Source organism: Monodelphis domestica, chromosome 3 (assembly GCF_027887165.1).
Source record: "Monodelphis domestica isolate mMonDom1 chromosome 3, mMonDom1.pri, whole genome shotgun sequence".
NCBI lineage: Eukaryota > Metazoa > Chordata > Mammalia > Didelphimorphia > Didelphidae > Monodelphis > Monodelphis domestica.
In genome coordinates, this window is record NC_077229.1 from 499,964,327 (window position 1) to 499,981,285 (window position 16,959).

Below are 16,959 nucleotides of genomic sequence, written 5' to 3' on the forward strand. Positions count from 1 at the left end.
TGTTTAAATTTTACTTAATTTGTGTAAAAATATTTTGTAGTTATGATTATATAGTTCCTGGATTTGTCTTGGCTGGTAGACTATCAGATATTTTATATTGTTCTCCTTTACTTTTATTTTTTTTTAATTGCTTTAGTAGTCTTTGAAAATTTTTCTTAAATTCCAAATTCTCTTCTTTCTTCCAGCCCTTCCCCCATCCATTGAGAAGACAATGCTATCAGTTGTACACGAGTCATGGAAACCATATTTCCAAATGATTAGCATTGCAAAAACTTTTTCTTTACAAAAGTTGTTTCAGTTCTTCCTCTCTTAACCTTGCCTCGGATGTCTGCCAATGACACTCAGGAGTCAAAAGACTAATGATTGACTAAGAATTTATTGCATGAGGTAAAATGTCCATAAACACACAGTGTAGTGTCTTGGTTGTGCTAAAAAGGATTTTTGCAAGGAAAACCATTTGGAAACTAAAAAAATAAATATTATGGACTTCTAGGAAACTCAGCCTACCCATGGTAGCAAAATACCCTATGGAAGACAGGAAGCTGTATGTGCCCCCACTAAACACCTTGAACATCCCTTTAGACTCCTGGTGGAAGCAGAGAGGACCTCTTGATGCCAACAGTTTGGACCATCATGAAAAGTAGCCACTTCTGTGGAGAACTGAACTGGCCAATGCTCCTATTGGTATGACGGTCCATCATATCAGTGATTAAAAACAAGTAGTAGAAAGGATAGATATGGTGTGTATATGGTATCTTATAGCTACCAGTGAAATTAAGAGCTTCCATTATCAATATTGGAATGTTAACTGTACAGCTTGACTGAATCTTGAATCTTGATAACGGTAACAGAAATGGTCATTGTCAGTAGTAGAAATTAGGAATGTATTACAAAGACAAGATGGTATTCTCTTTTGTGAAGGGTTTATATTCACTACAGGTTCTTCAGAGTTTATAGCCCAGAGAGGCACCTTATGTTTACTTCCAATATCAATATAAGTGGTCTGATTATGTATTTGTAGTATCAATTAGAGATGCCTGAAAAATGTCTCCTGAACAGATGAATTTCCATAATTTGTTATTATTACTTTCAAACTGCAGTAATGAGAGGTGCTTATGACACAAGCATGAACCATATACTCTGGAGACGGAGACATTTAACAGACTTGATTTTTGTTTTTATTAAGCACTTTTGTTAACTGTCAAATTTGGAATTGAAGATACAGTACTATCTGCCTTTGTACTGTACCTAGAGCCAGGAGGCTTTCAACCTGGCTTAAAGCTGAAACCTGTATCTATTGTTTGCCCTATTAGACTTGTTATTCCTTAAAGCGTATGGATGATTTTCTATTTGTATGCCGAGCAATTAGCACCAAAGAGCCATTACCTTCCATCCAATCCATCCGTTCATCCATCCAATCACTCCTATAAGACATTCACATCTTGGGTAAACCTCGCTGGTTCTCTTCCATTTGATGCACAAAATTACCCTCACGCAACTGGTCCTCCTTTTCCCTTCTGGAATTAGTCTCCCAACTTTTGCCTCTTGGCGCTGTTATTTTTTAAAAAGTGGTGGGTCACAGTTATTACTTCCATAATATCGTCTCCCCTTTTATGTGTTCAATGATACTAAATGTTTTATATTCCCTTATCCATTTCTTTAAAACCAAGGCTGAAGGCAGGCTGGTGGACCACAAATAAAGAAATCTTAGCCTTCAACGTAAAAGCTGTTGAAAAATTTCCCAAGTTAAGGTTATGCATCTTTGCAGCATAATTGTCTAATAAAAACACTTTAATTAAATTGCATTAATAAGACACCACCTCCAAATTTTTTAAAAAGTAAATTACACATTTTAATACTGCCTTTTCCTGGGTCCCAGATGATACCTTGCCTTCCATAGACGGTTTCAAATATCATGTTCTAGTCCCACACCCTAGAAATATCTCCAAGAGCCCCCCTGAGGTAGTGCTGCTGCTGCTTTTTCCTAGGCGGTGGATGGTGGTCTGGCTTCATTTTGCAAAGCAATTCTACTTATAGCCGTTACGTATGTGCTCAGCGCTGGTAGTGCTGTGTGGATATGACAAAACATGAACAATGCCTGTATTGAATGTTGTCCGAAGGCTTCTCCTTTCAGCAATTTCTTGTTTTTATATCCTCTACCTTGCACCTTCCCCATGTTTAATGGTTATTTTCTTCTGTGCCACCAAGCATCTCAATAAGTTGTACTTGTAGGTGCTTTGGTGGAGACCGAAATGACTGTTAAAAAGAAACTTGCTCTTCCATGTTCCCCCAACCCCTGCCTACATTTTGACATATTTCACTCAAGACATGTAGGGGGAAAACAGAGTATTTTAAATGCCAGCAATATGTGAGTAAGGAATTTATTTCCTGAATTTAAAACTTTCTTCTCTTAGTTGATTTTAGGGAAAAAAACCCCAACCCTTGAGGAAGACCTAGTCTGTAATTAAGGTCTTTGACTATGAAAGGAAAAAAAGTTCCAAATTTCCTTTCTTTCTTGAAATTCCATCGAGTTAGGGTATAATTAGAAGGATATGGAAAATTTAAAAAATAAACCACACAGCTTTAAAGATCATTAGTTTATTATCTATTCTTCAGGTATTACCTCAGAAACAATCTAATTATATACAAAAATTTGGAATGTTGAATAAATGCTGATTGATAAAAACATTACATAGCTGCTGACATGGGAAATTTTGGGGGAAAATTACAGCAAATTAGTACTAAAGGCTCAATTCTGTGTTTCTTATTGCTATGATTGTGTTTAGAAAATGCTTTCAAGTATGTATAATATATACACAGACACACACATCCACACCCACTCATTCGTATCGACACCCATGCTTTTCAAAACTCCAGTCCAAAAAGGTCAGAAAAATATTTACAAAATAAATACAAAAGAAATTTCAAAATTTCACTATATCACTCAAACTGAATCTTTAATGAGCTGCACAAAATTTGGAGATAATGCCTTGGGGATTAATGTAATTTTATACTGAATAAATTATTCTCATGTCATTTCTATTAATCTAAAAAATCCCAGATAAGAAACGTAAAGAACTACTATTGAAAAAAAATCTGGTTTAATTTTCTAACACATAGTCATTAAAATGAAATTAAGTAAATTTTTAGGGATGGTGGTCCTTATTTAGACTGAATTTGAAACTAAGAATGACTTTACTACTTTTTAAAACTACTTAAACATATGTTTCTCCCTTTCCTGATGGAAACAATCATCAGAACACTTTAATTATATAAAAATCTTTACTTGCTAAGCAAAATAACATCTGATGTTAAGATTTTTAATATTTTGGGAATGAGTTAATAAATAATGTGGAACTTGCGCAACTTTGCACATTTCCAGCAACAAAAACTGGGGTACTCTATGAATTAAAAAAATTGAAATGAAATTGAAATAATGTGTTTAGAAACCATTAATTTAATACATAAAGGGTAACTTCTTACACTTATGGTATTTAAATCAGTTATTTGATATACAGAAAATTAACTTAAGGCCAGCTCAGCAAAGGATCAGTTCTTTTGGACTTTCTTTCACTCTCTAAGACCACAGGCTGGGTAGATGATAAAATTAAATTAGCACGTTTAGGACAAACAACACATATTTTGTGTATTCCCTTTAAAAGGCAGACCGTGATTTAAAGCAATGAAATGTGAATGTGAACATTTTGCAAGTGCCAACATAAAGAGAAGTCAGGAAAGAAATGTCAGAATAAAGGGAACAATGAGGCTTGTGATATAGAAGCTATGTTTGCCATTCTTTTTCTTTAGATTACAACACACATACAATAAGTGAATTTTATCAAAATACAACACATTTCTTCTAATAAAGCCAAAAAATCAATTCCTATGTAAATATTACTGAAAATCAACTAAAACGAGTTAAAATATACAAAGAGTTGTTAAAGGGTTTCAATTAAAAAATTTAAAACTATACAGTACAATAAGCCATAACAATTTGAAAGAAGTGCAATAATATTTGAGTTCATGTATTTAAAAAGTACTGCCTATTTAATTTGACTAGCAAAGAACATTTCTTTCCAACTCACTTTTCCAAAAACACAAAGTAGGTTGGTTTTTCTTCACTAGCCCTATATAAAAAAGTCTTCATTACATTTGGGTTGAAGAACAATGTCTATCAGTTTAAAATCGTCAACTTACATTTCTTAATAATTAAAAATGAATTGCAATAACTGAATATTGCTCTAATGAAAGGCTAATGACTAGCCTCGATTAAAAACAGTTATTGGTCTTCTATGGCACTTTTCCCTGGTCCAAACAACCATGCATTAATTCTTACCACTGCACATTATTCAATCTCTACTCAATTACAAAGGAGGAAAGATAGAATAAAATGATTCTGGTGAGCAAAATTAATAAACATACCATCAAATATTTTATACAGTAATAAGGAACAAAGGCAGCCGGTGGTAAATCACAATTACATTAATATAGTTAGAAACCCTTTAATGACTCTGAAGTGTCTAGTTCACATTTAATGTTACCTGTAGGAACAGCCCTTAATTGAACATCATTACAAACTGGTAGGTCTAAAGGACCCATTCCTTTGCTAAATAACTTTCCACAGCAATTCTCCATCACTGTGCCACTGTTTCACAAACTTGCTTTGGTTACCTAGCTCCATGCGTATTGTTTTCTTTTTTAATTTAACAAGGCAATGCAAGGTCAAACAAAATCAAGATGGCTTTCCTAACCCTTCCTGCATCATGCATTCCATGAGTGTTACAGGTAACACGCCTTAAAAACTGGCCATTTCAGTTTCATTTAAAAACAAAACAAAATAATATCTATAAATAAGCTTAAAATGGAGTACTGATTATAGATCAGATAAAAAGTACCACCATTTGCACAAAATCGGGATTTTCATGGCAAAGAAAAATGTAAGGGGGTACAGATGATGAGTCAAAAAATTCCATGTGACTAAAAAAATAAAACTTGAATCACCAATAGCAGATGGATAGTCAATGGCTATGGCAAGAACAGATCCTGTAGAGCTCATAAAATGTAATTATAGTCTTTTTATTTAAAAAAAAAAGACATTACATGTTTTATTGCATTATTCTTTTGGTAGACAAGCATTATTTTTTTCATTTTCTTTGTTTCCAGACTGTGATAGGAAATAACTGTTTTTATGTAGCCTTGGAAATGAACCCAACCAGCACCACCTTCATCTACCCATTCATCTATACAATGTGCACGTAGCAAAAACCAACATTTCAAATTTCTTGCCCACATTTACATAAGTGGTTTCAGCAGAAAATATTAATACCAGGTGAGGTGAATAAAAATAAAGGCATAAAAAGCTACAGGACAGATAGCCCTGCCATCAGTCTGAAGCTCTCCAACAGCCTTGCACAGTTTAGTAATGTGTATGAGTTATCAAAAAATAAATCTACAATCTATACAAGAACATGGATTTGTTCTTGTAGCCTTGATTGTTATAATGTTTAAAAAATCTAATGAGATTTATTCACCAGGTGATTCTCCAACAGTTTCCTGTATGTTCCATACAGTGGTTCTTGCCCTCTCACCACAAGTTCAGAAATCCATTAATGTACAAATTTTTCACATAATCTTTCGAGTTCCTTTTCATATAAAAAAATAGTCTATTCAATTTCCTCAGAAAAGTCTTGCAATGAATCTTGCTGGCTTTTCCTTTAGTCCACAGTGCTTATGAAGAAACTTCTCGTATAATGATGAGTTCAACTGTGTTCTGGAAAGTCTTTAACAAGGATACTGCTTGTCCGTGATCGATATTGATAAAACTGTAGCCATTAGCCTAAAATAAGAAACGGTCTTTGTGAAAAAGAGAAGCAATGACAAGCAAGAAAAATAACTACTCAATAATATTGATATTTTAAGGAATCATTTATTATCAGGATTTACAAAAACATCCTAGTAATCTTTTCAATAAAGATCTAAGGTGCTTATGTGGTTCCATCCAAAACTTAGTTTACAACTTAAGACTATCCTTAGAATGCTCTTGACTGGAAAGTCCTATTTTTTCTTCAGCAGGTGGTGAAACTTCTAGGGTGTGTAATTTTTTCCTCCATGATTATAATTTGGAAGAAACAATGGATTCGAAAGAATGTGTACATAATCTCTACCCCTGCCTAACTGTGAGCCACATTTTTGTTTCTAGCCATCCTGAAGCGAGGAAAATGTCTTGTATAGTCACAGATCGAAAGGGAAGCAAGGTTCTCTAAGGTATGGGAGTCTCCACCCCCCCCCCCCCCCCCACTCTTTGCTCAGTTCTGACCAGACAATATAGACTTAGTATATACAGTAATACAGCCCTATGCAAGCCCTGTCATTTCCTTTAGACAGTTTGTCTTCTAGCCTTAGGAAATAATTCCAAGCACTTGTTTTTTATGCAACTTATTACATATTATTCCCCAAGGTAAAAATTTTACATTTCAAGATACTAAATTAATCAGTTAAAACACAAGCAAATACAGAAAATGTTTTTTTCCTGAATTTGCTTAAGGACTATATTAAATTACTTTCATGAAGACACACATTATGCAGCTTGTAAGAATTTTAGGACAGAAACATGAAAAAGTATTAAAAGATTTAAGATAATTACCTGAATAATTTTATCTCCAGGTTGCAATAATTTTGATGCTGGCCCCTCAGGTTGTACCCTGGTAACAAATATGCCCTATAGCCAAGGGAAAAAAAGACAATTTAACTGAAAACTTAAGTAACAAGGAAGTGAGGAGCAACCCCTTAAGTTCTCCTTTGTAACTTTTCTCAGTCCTCCTTAGCAATCCTTCCTATTAGCAGATGTCTTTAAACTCATACCACTGAGAAGATCAAGGTCTTCTAACATGCTTTTCTTCAACAACTCAAAATTTCTCTACATCTTGATAGATTTTCACTTCCTTCCTTTCCCCCAAGACTAACACAATTCTATTTAGGTCTGTTTACTCTGCAGTCCCTTGAGTTACCAGCAAATGTTTCATTATTCTATTAAGGATAGCCTGTATCCAATCAATCAACAAGCATTTATTTAAGTGTCTACTTCAGGACAGGGTTAGGGATACAAAGTTGAAACCATCTCCCTTGGAAAAGAGCTTACATACTATTAGGAAATATAAATACATATAAAAAAAATACAAAGAGAAAAAAGATTAAAATGAAATAATATATAAAGAGGAAAAGGGAAGTATTCTGGGAAGGAAGAAAGCTGCCTGTGGTGTTGTAGAGTGTAAAGATAATTTTGGTGTTTTGACTTAAAATCTAAATAATTGGTCGCCAGGGATGATTCCCAAATAATAAAATACCTAAGTCTGCTTTTATTTTAATTAATTAGATTTTAATTACTATAGAGAGAAGGAATTAAGAGGGAGAGGGGGGGAGGGAGGGAGGGAGGGAGGGAGGGAGGGAGGGAGGGAGAGAGAGAGAGAGAGAGAGAGAGAGAGAGAGAGAGAGAGAGAGAGAGAGAGAGAGAGAGAGAGAGAGAGAGAGAGAGAATTATGAATTGCCTGAACTGACTTTTTTAGCCTCCTTTTAAAGAAAATTTCTCTTATGTCACCTCCCCTAAATTTTCACATCTAGCAATCACAGCAGACACTTTTTCCAGGGCTGCCCATTCTTAGTTCTCACCTTCTCTGGTTAGATTATATCTTCTGAGGTACTTCACACCTCTTTGTTAAACTCACCTTTTGTGAGTTACTTGACCTTTTTGTGACTAATTTAACCTTTACAGGTACTTAACACCTTTTTGTATTAGATCTAAAAATAGACTTAGTTTAAGGTTCTAGCTTCACTATAAGGTATGAGTTAAGTACCTTCATTGTTCAATCAGGAGTTTAGAACTTTATCTTCCCCTAAAGTATGTCTAAATAGGGTGGAATAATGTAAAGTTCCCAAGACATTCCCAATTCTGTTAGACCAAGTATCTCCATTGTTACAATAAGGAAATAGCTAAGTCAAATCTTCTAAAGTACAGTTTTAAGATTCACAAAAGGGGAATGGGGTGAGTGAAAAGGGAGGACATCAACAAATGCAAAAGCAGAGAGATATGAGGAGAGCTGAAGAGGGAAAGCCAGTGTAGCTGGACTTTGGAATGCAGGAATAAAGTGCAATGGAGTGATTAGTTGGGGCCAGTGTAAAGGGCTTTGAAAACTATAAAGATGGGGCAGTGAGGTGGCACACTAGATAGAGCGCCAGACCTGGAGTCAAATCTGACCCCAGATACTGCCCCCCCCCCCATGACCCTGGGCAAGTCACTTAATTCTTTTTGCTTAGCCCATGCCCTTCTGTTTTAGAGTTGTTGCTAAAACAGAAAGTAAGGGCTCCTTTAAAAAACCCCAAAACCAACTATTTCAAAGATGTGGTTATATTTGATATTAGAGGACATAGAGAGCCACTCGAGTTGAATAAAATGGTCAAGTCTATGCTTAAGGAAAATCACAGAAAATCAGTTTGGCAGCAGATGTCAAAACACAAAGCCCACTTGCCAAAGCCAGCAAATCAGATGAAAATTGAGAAATATTTAACAAAGTAAATAAAAATGCAACCTAATGTTAATGCTGTTTTCTAACTCAAAGAGCCTGGGGGGATTCTTATGCAAAGTTTGGGACCTAGAGATAAGACTCTGCTGCTGCAATAATCCTGGGAAGAGTAATGAAACCTGAACTAAGGTAGAGAGAAGGGGTCTGATGCCAGAGAGACACTGTGGAGGGATAAGATGACCAGATTTGCCAGTTGAGGGAGCGCAGTCAAGAATAACTCCACAGTTGGGAACCTGGGAGACTGACGCAATAGTGCAGCTTTTGTGAGAGATGTGGCAGCCAGGAAGAGAGGTGAGTGTGGGACATGTAAGCAGGAGAATAAGCTCAGTTTTGAACATGCTGAGTTTAGGATTTCTTTGAGAAATCCAATTTGAGTTGGCCTTTATTTCTTATCCTCTCCGACTCCTCTGCAGTATCTGAAATCACTCTTTTTTTTTGCACTATAAGAAAGAGTCCCGTAACCTTGACGCTGCAAACAACTAATGACTTGATATATGTGCTGCCAAAGCAAGCACTAACTAATGACTTAGGGCAGGATGATGGATGAAATAATTTCTTAGGTCTTCTCCAGCTCTAAATTTCTAGGGTTCTATATGTTATCCTGACTCTATTTTTGGTCAAAAGTATTTTCTACTTGGAATGATCTTAGTTATCAAAATTCTGCATATCCTTGTAAGGCATTTTTATTGGTACTTTTATGCATGAAACCTTCCCTAAGCTCAGAAACCAGGTGCAGTCTTTCCTTTCTCTACAAATTTATCTTTATAATTATTTTGTACCTATTTCTTCTGCTCTAGTTTAAGCTTTTTGGGTCCTCTTTCTTCCACATGGTGGAGTCTGATAAAATTATTTGCAAGGAACAAGTATTAAACAATTGATTAAAAAGGTAAAGAAGCTCACCCCTAAAAGCAAAAGTTAGGCTTGTCAGAAATGCTAAAAGAGGGGATTCTAAGCAATTGTTCAAACTTTGGGAAGGTCCTTTTGAATGTGAATTTGAGAAAATAACTTTCCTTTTCTAAGACCTCAGTTTCTTCATCTAGAAAAAGTGAGAGGGGAAAAATGGGATACCTTTGAAGGTCGCCATTACACTCCAAATTTTAAACCCAGTGGAAAGCTCACTAGATTCAATATCACAAGACTAGAATTCAAGTACTAGCTCTTTTATTTATTAAATGTGACTGTAAGCAAAAGTATTTAACCTGAATTTCAGTTTTCTTATATATTTGTGAATGGAAGAGACAAATATATGAGAAGAGTCCATCCAGTATTATTTCCTCATTTTATTTTCCTTTAAAAAAATGTACTTTTTAAAAAAGTAATATTCCAAATGTTTATAAAACTATATGAAACATGAAAAAAGTAGGCATTACACTAATGAAATCACAAATCTTTTATATGGTTACTTCTCTTCAATATCTACATAATAGATCCCCCATCCACAAGTATCCCAACCTTTCTCAATTTACATAGCATATCATCAGAAAGGCCATCATGTTCATAAGTTAAAGTCTTTCATGTTTTATATCTTTTTCTTCACTTTCTAGAAATAACATTCTTAGTTTACTCTCCTAGTGTTAGTTCTGTAGGTATAATGTTCTCCTGGTTCTACTCATTTTACTGTTCATTATCTCGTGTAGTTTTTCTAGGTTTAAAAAAAAAATCAGTCTGTTCACTGTTTCTTATGACAAAGTATTCCATCACAATCATATACCACAATTTGTTTAGCCATTCCCCAAATGATAGGCATCCCCTCAGTTTCCAATTCTTTTCCACTACAAAGTGACATGCTATAAATATTTTGGAACACATGGGTTCTTTTCCTCTTGCCCTGGTCTCCCTGGGAAATAGGCCCAGCATTTTATAATTCTTTGGGTATAATTCTAAATTGTTCTCCAAAATGATTAGATCAGTTTGTGGTTTCATCAAGAGTACATTAGTGAAATGTGGGAGCAGAAATCCAGAAGAAAACAAATAGATTCATTACTTGTTTATGTGTATATATGATTTGGGGTTTTGGTTTTAAAAGATTACTCTATTACAAAAATGAATATTATAGAAATAGGTTTTGAGAGATAATATATGTGTAACCCAATGGAATTGCTTGTCAGCTGTAGGAGGGGGGAGGGAAACAAAAATCATGTAACTATGAGAAAAAAAAATTAACCCTTCCTTCCCAAAAAGAGTACATTAGTGTGCCAATTTCTCCACCCCCCCCCCTCCATTTGCCACTCTGCCCTTTTGTCATTGTAGCTAGCCAGGTGAGTGTGAGGTGACATCTCAGAGTTGTTCTGGTTTGCATTTCTCTAATTAGTAGTGAGTTGTAGCATTTTTTTCATATACCTATATATGACTTTAATTTCTTCATCTGAAAATTATCTGTTCGTATCTTTTTTTCATTTATCAATAGGGGGAGGGCTCTTACTATTATAAATTTGACAAAGTCACTAGATACGCTCCCTTATTTTATAAATGAGCAACGAGACTCAGAGATGTTACCTCTCTTGCCTACAGTCACCTAGGTAGTGACTAACAGACCCATGACAACAATCTGAAGCTTCTCTGACTCTGAATTCAGGACTCATTGCACTGTATAACATTAATGCCAGCATAATAACTCATGATGCTATTATAAACTTTTAGAGATAATCAAGACATTTAAAAATCCATGTATGTAGTTAATGAAATTCATCATTTTAAAAACAAATTCACACAAAACTTACATCATCATCAGGTCTGAAAGGATTTCCTCTTCCCCCAACACCACCTGATATGCTAAATCCAAGTTCAGGATCCTTTTCAATCCTTACTCGAATCTGAGGTTTATGAAAATAAAACGAGCTATTATTGTGTTGTTCCAAAAAGACCCATAGCAAAACTGAATACTTACCATCTAACATACCCCCAACTTCTCTAAATTCCAATTTTAAAATTTGTTCTTGAATTGAGTCCAAGTAAAAAAATGACAATATCTACAGATTCTTTAAATTAAATTAGGTCACAGACAATGTGAAATTAAGGCATACAATGAATTAAATAAAATGCTGTTAATTAGTTAGTGAGTTAATAGCACTGCTTGGTTTATAAAGCATAGCTTCTAAATCTGTCTATTGCTTAGAGTGCATGAAAATATGGTATCTATTAATTGAAGCTCTAATACCTTCTTCAAATTAATTTAATGAACAGATTAAGTGCAACAAACTTACATTAAATGAGCATTCAGGGTATCAGATATAGAACACAGAAGTATACACGCATATAGCTGGCTATTCTCTACTATTAAAAAGAGTATGTCATTCTATTTACTGTTGTGTGAAATATCTACTTAAAGATTCCTTCAATGGTTTTTGGAAAGAAGAGTTCATTTTGGTGATTTGAATATATGCGTTCAAAGAGGTGTGTTCTAAATTTAATAAGCTTATATTATCCATTAACTATGTTAATTAAATGATGGAATTAAATCTTATGTTACTAGAGAAAAATCAACTAAAAAGCCATTATCATTACTCCCCTCTTAATTTCCAGTGATATTAATAGATCACACATCACTCTAGGCTATAACAAAGAATGACTTAACCTCTAATATCATAATTTTTAAAAATAACCCACCATGTTCAATATTCTGCTATTCAGTTTGTATTTAGTAGGTCATATCACTGTTAGTTGGACAGAGCTTAGGAAAACATCTGTCGTCTAAAATACAGTGAGGACTATGAATCTGAATTCCTTGAATAATTCAGAAAGTAACAAAGAGGGAAAAGGGGGAAATGTACCTGCCTAAAGAGACTATGGACTCATGCACAAAATTTTACATATGAAACATCTGAACATCCAGACAAAATTATAATTACTATGTTAATGAGAATTCCTACATAGATTTATTTATAATCACATCAAAATGTTGTCTACAATTCCTAGGTGAAATACATTAAAGGTTCATTCTAATACTTGAAATAGATATATTTTTTTATTGTTCTTACCTCTTGTTTTGCCAGTTCATGGACTTGTCTAGGAGAACATTGGGACTGTATATATGGAGGCTGGTGGGCCACTTTCAGCATCAAGTAATCAATTAGTTGTTCTCTAGAGGGATGCCTTGCCACAGATGCCTGAGGAAGGGGGTGATGGACTTGACTATAATTTGCCTGAGGCCTGGGAGGCTGGCACATCTGTCCATTACTCAAAGGCATCTAAGGAAAACATGGAAGTGTCTTCAAATGACCAATAACAATGTTTTAACACATTTCTTTGGAATTTCTTCTTAGCATAATGAAAATATTTGTGTTTAGCATTATACAAACACAAGATGTCATTTAGTAACACTTTTAATATAATTCTGAGCATTAAAGCTATTGTTTTTCCTTAAAATAAAGATATGTCAATCCCTTGGCCTAAAACAAGCATCCAATATACTTTCGTGATTATTGTTTTTAATTGATTGAAAACACTATTTATCTGTGATTTAAATGAATAGTTTGTACAAATGCAATAAATTCCAACCAACTGTTAAAAAAGGTTGAAATAATATGCCAAATGTCTATTCACAACTGAACTATATTCATATAGAAAGGTAATTTTCTCCTTTATGTAACTTCTATTAACTTCCTACTAACAATGATTAATTTTATAAAAGCAGGATTGCCTTAGAATTCATTGTATTTTCTAATTCAGTGAGCAATATCTTCTAAATATACCCATTTCTCTATCACAAACAAATCTTTAATTCAGCAAAATACATAATTCAAAATTTTTCCAAACGTGATCAGTAATTCTAAGTTCCCTCAGTCTCAATAGACAAAAATTCCAAAGTGCTAAAATCTTTAAGAGTTGAAGTTTTTTAAAAATCAGTTTATTTTATAGAATAAGGAGAAAAAAAACATCCTACTTTGTGGATTGAATGAATTTTGTACTTATTTTTAGAAATGATGACTAAAAATTGACTTTGTAAGAAACAACACTGTATAAACTCGTGGGAAAAGTTATAATTTTAAAAATAACATTATTCATATGTGCTTTGTTAAATATATGCTTTTCTATATAACAAGAAACAAAATGGCTTAGCTATGCTTAAAAAATTTGATTTTCTTTCTGATCATGAATGCCAGCAATCCTTCCTTCATATGAAAACAAAGACAATATAAACTAAAGATAATATAAACAATCCCTTTTAGTCAGTAGAAGTAGACAAAGTTTATCAAGGAAATCTCAGAGTGGCACGCTCCTCATATGTGAATTTGTTATCAAAAGGGCAAAAGTTATTGGGAGCAGCAGTGAGATTCAGGTACTGTGAAAAGCCAGCTCTTACTAGTGAAGGAAACACTTTTCTGTTATATATATTGTACTTTACTTGCACTATACTCAAGATAATTATGGGGCTATGAGAGAAAAATTGCTGTTTTTTTTTTTTAAAAGGGCTTAGAAACAATATTTCCCTTTTCTTTGCCTCTTTAACTGTAGAGATAGGGGATCTTTCTTATATTTATGAGACAAAATTGTAGGGGCTGATGGATATGCCTAGCATAGATTTAATGTAATTTATCTGTGCTGGCACAACTCTGAATTACCCTATTTATTATAAACAAATTCTCAAGAGATGACAATTAGTTTCTAGTCAAGATTCTTTCTATAAACATTAGCTCTCCTGTTGATATACTTTTTTTTTCAAAAAAGAAAAGAAAATTTATATATATTGAACTCTGTGAGGTAGATAGTGAAATGATTATTCCTTTTTTTTAGAGATGAAGAAATACGGTCTCAGAGAAGCTGAGGAATACATAGCTAATACTATTAAATCTGAGTCCTACAACTACAAATTTAGGGTTGTTCTGTTTACTGTATCATGCAGAGGAGAAGCCATGTTTACACAGGAAAAGAAAATTAACCCCCCAAGAGAGTGCATAATTAACCACCAAATAAGTAGTCTAGAGAGAGGTTCAGGAGGAGCTCAAAGGAGGAAGGGATCACTGAAAGGATAAAAGAGCAACAGAACTGGAAGGTCTGCCTGGGGATCCTGTCACTAATGAAAATGATAGTGTAGAATGAGAAGAGTACATCAGGGTCTCTAAATGGAAGAGGGAGGCTAATTTCAGTTCAGGGCAATATTCTACAACACGAGGAAAGCAATGGTTATTGAACATGTTAGAGAGGAAGCTATGAGTGTCAATAGCATGGTTTCAAGAAAAGGTCATGACAGTAACCTAAAGTTCCTTTTCTCTTGCCAGAGCCACTATCCTGGTACATAGGGGAGCGCAGCAGAGAGAGGGCTGGCCACTGAAGGATTTGTCTTAGTATTCTCTGCCTACTACCAATTCAATGAAGGCTTGGTGAACTGGCCTTGAGAAAGGAGTGAGGGAGGATAATTTTCTCTCCTATGTGTAAATATTCTGTTTCCTGTGAGCTCACCTTTTGCCTTTTAACTGACTGCTGAGACAGAACTAAGTGAGCATACAAAGGACTGAAGGGATGAAATCACTCTCTTCCCCGGTGGCATGTGAGGCAGCAGCTGCTCTAAGCACTGACCAGGGGTCAAGTATCCGGACTGCATGCTAGCAGTCTTTCCTGTCTCTGCTATATTTCATTTTTCCTGATAGGTCAATATGTATAGGAAACTGATCAGTCTATCATGAGCTTTGAGAATTAGGAAAAGAAATATTCAGTCTCCAATCCTCATTTGTCTAAGATCAAGGAAGAATCAAATAAAGCAGAGACAGAGCCAGGCATTCTCTGCCACTTTCATGTCTGCTCCTTCAGTAGCTGTTGCCACAAGGCAACACAGAGATTTGTACCCTCGGTTCTGGTTCAGGAACCAATTAAAAGACACCCTGACCCTCTTCCTCCTCCTCACCCCTACAAAAACCACAGCAGGAAACGGAGAATATCTGCACACATTTTCAATTTCCATCACAGATTTTTGGAAGCAGGCTCACCAAACCTCTATGGGGACTGGCAGAGGGAAGAAGAGAATGAATAGGCCCCCAGGGGCCAGCCTCCCTTCAGCTGAGCAAAGCACCTCACTAAGCTTCTCCTGCCATTCTTGTTAGCATGTAGCTACGTGGTTAGACAACAGCATAGCTCGGTGAATTTGAAACTGTTTAAATGATTCCATATGAAGAAGAGTAATTAATATGGAAGAACGCTCCAGAAAGCTGGGCTGCAATTTAACGTTTTTTATAAGAGACACTTTGTAGTGGCAAAGAACTGGAAACTGAAGGGATGCCTGTCAATTGCAGAGTGGCTGAGCAAACCGTGTTACATGACTATAACGGAATATTATTGCTTTGTAAGAAATAAGCAGCAGGATTTCAGAAAAGCCGAGGAAGACTTGCACTAGAGCAGCAACAGTTATAGTGTATGATGAACATCTGCGGATGACTCAGCTATTCCAAGCAACACAGGGATGGAAAACAATCCCAAAGGACTTGACCTTGCTTACCTGGGGTGGGGTGCGGTGGGGAGAGAGACAGAGAGACCCAGAGAGAGACAGAGAGCAAGGGACAAGAAGAGGGTGTGGAGAGGTGTGACTTCAAAATGTGAGGAAAAGAATGCCAAAAGTTGTTTTTACATTTAAATGGGGGGAAAAAATAAATGATTGAGAATAATGTGTAATGGCAAAAATTTATAGATTAAAGACAAAGCTCAGAGGAGCCAGAGACTCAGATGGGCTAAAGGGTTGGGCAAAATATAGTATGATAAAACTTGAAGATGAGATGTAAAGTTGAAATAAAAAAACATCAATTTCATGATTATAAGACATGGAGGGGTGGTTAGAGCATGATTTGACTTAACAAGATTTGGGGGTTCAAGTGGACCATAAGCTCAATATGAATTTACAGGGTGATAATGGCAGTCGAAAAAGGTAAAAAGAAATTTGGCTGCATTTAGAGATATGTCACTTCCAGAATGAGGGAAGTGATAATTTAGTTGTCCTCTACCATAGTCAGATACTATCTGTAGGGTTATTTTCAGAGCATGTAGGAAAATGATCAGGATAGTGAAGTTCTTAAGATGTCATATGAGAACCAGTTGAGAAAATTGGGATTCTAGAAGAGAAGATTTGGGAGCACATTATAGGCTATCTCAGGAGGTGTGTTGCTCTTTCTTACTGGGTGGCAGCCAAGCAAAGTCTAGATTGGGTTGTAGGTATTATTATTGTTTCAAGTATGTTTTGTTTGAGATGGCTCAAAAATTCTCTCGAACTGTACTGAATCCTGACCTAAACTATTTATAAACATATAATCTCTCTCTCTCTCTCTCTCTCTCTCTCTCTCTCTCTCTCTCTCTCTCTCTCTCTCTCTCTCTCTCTCTCTCTCTCTGCATCTCTCCCTCCCTCCAATTCTTTAATGCAGAATTAGGAGGGGAGACAACTTGAAACTCAAATATAACCAAT

General features: G+C 35.2%; 1 protein-coding gene across 6 annotated transcripts in view; it reads right to left on the reverse strand.

Annotated features, from left to right (window-relative positions):
* Positions 1 to 2,582: 2,582 nt before the first annotated feature.
* Positions 2,583 to 16,959, reverse strand: part of ERBIN (erbb2 interacting protein) — a 171,382-nt gene continuing 157,005 nt past the window's right edge. For 5 of the 6 annotated variants that reach the window (XM_056824850.1, XM_056824848.1, XM_056824847.1 and 2 more), the window contains 4 exons: positions 12,554 to 12,763; positions 11,297 to 11,389; positions 6,644 to 6,718; positions 2,583 to 5,836 (listed from right to left, as the gene is read on the reverse strand). In XM_056824850.1, the coding sequence (XP_056680828.1) occupies positions 5,729 to 5,836; positions 6,644 to 6,718; positions 11,297 to 11,389; positions 12,554 to 12,763 (486 nt within the window). In that variant the 3' untranslated portion in view covers positions 2,583 to 5,728. The remainder of the gene's footprint in view (positions 5,837 to 6,643; positions 6,719 to 11,296; positions 11,390 to 12,553; positions 12,764 to 16,959) is intronic. The other variant, XM_056824851.1, reaches the window with a different exon arrangement.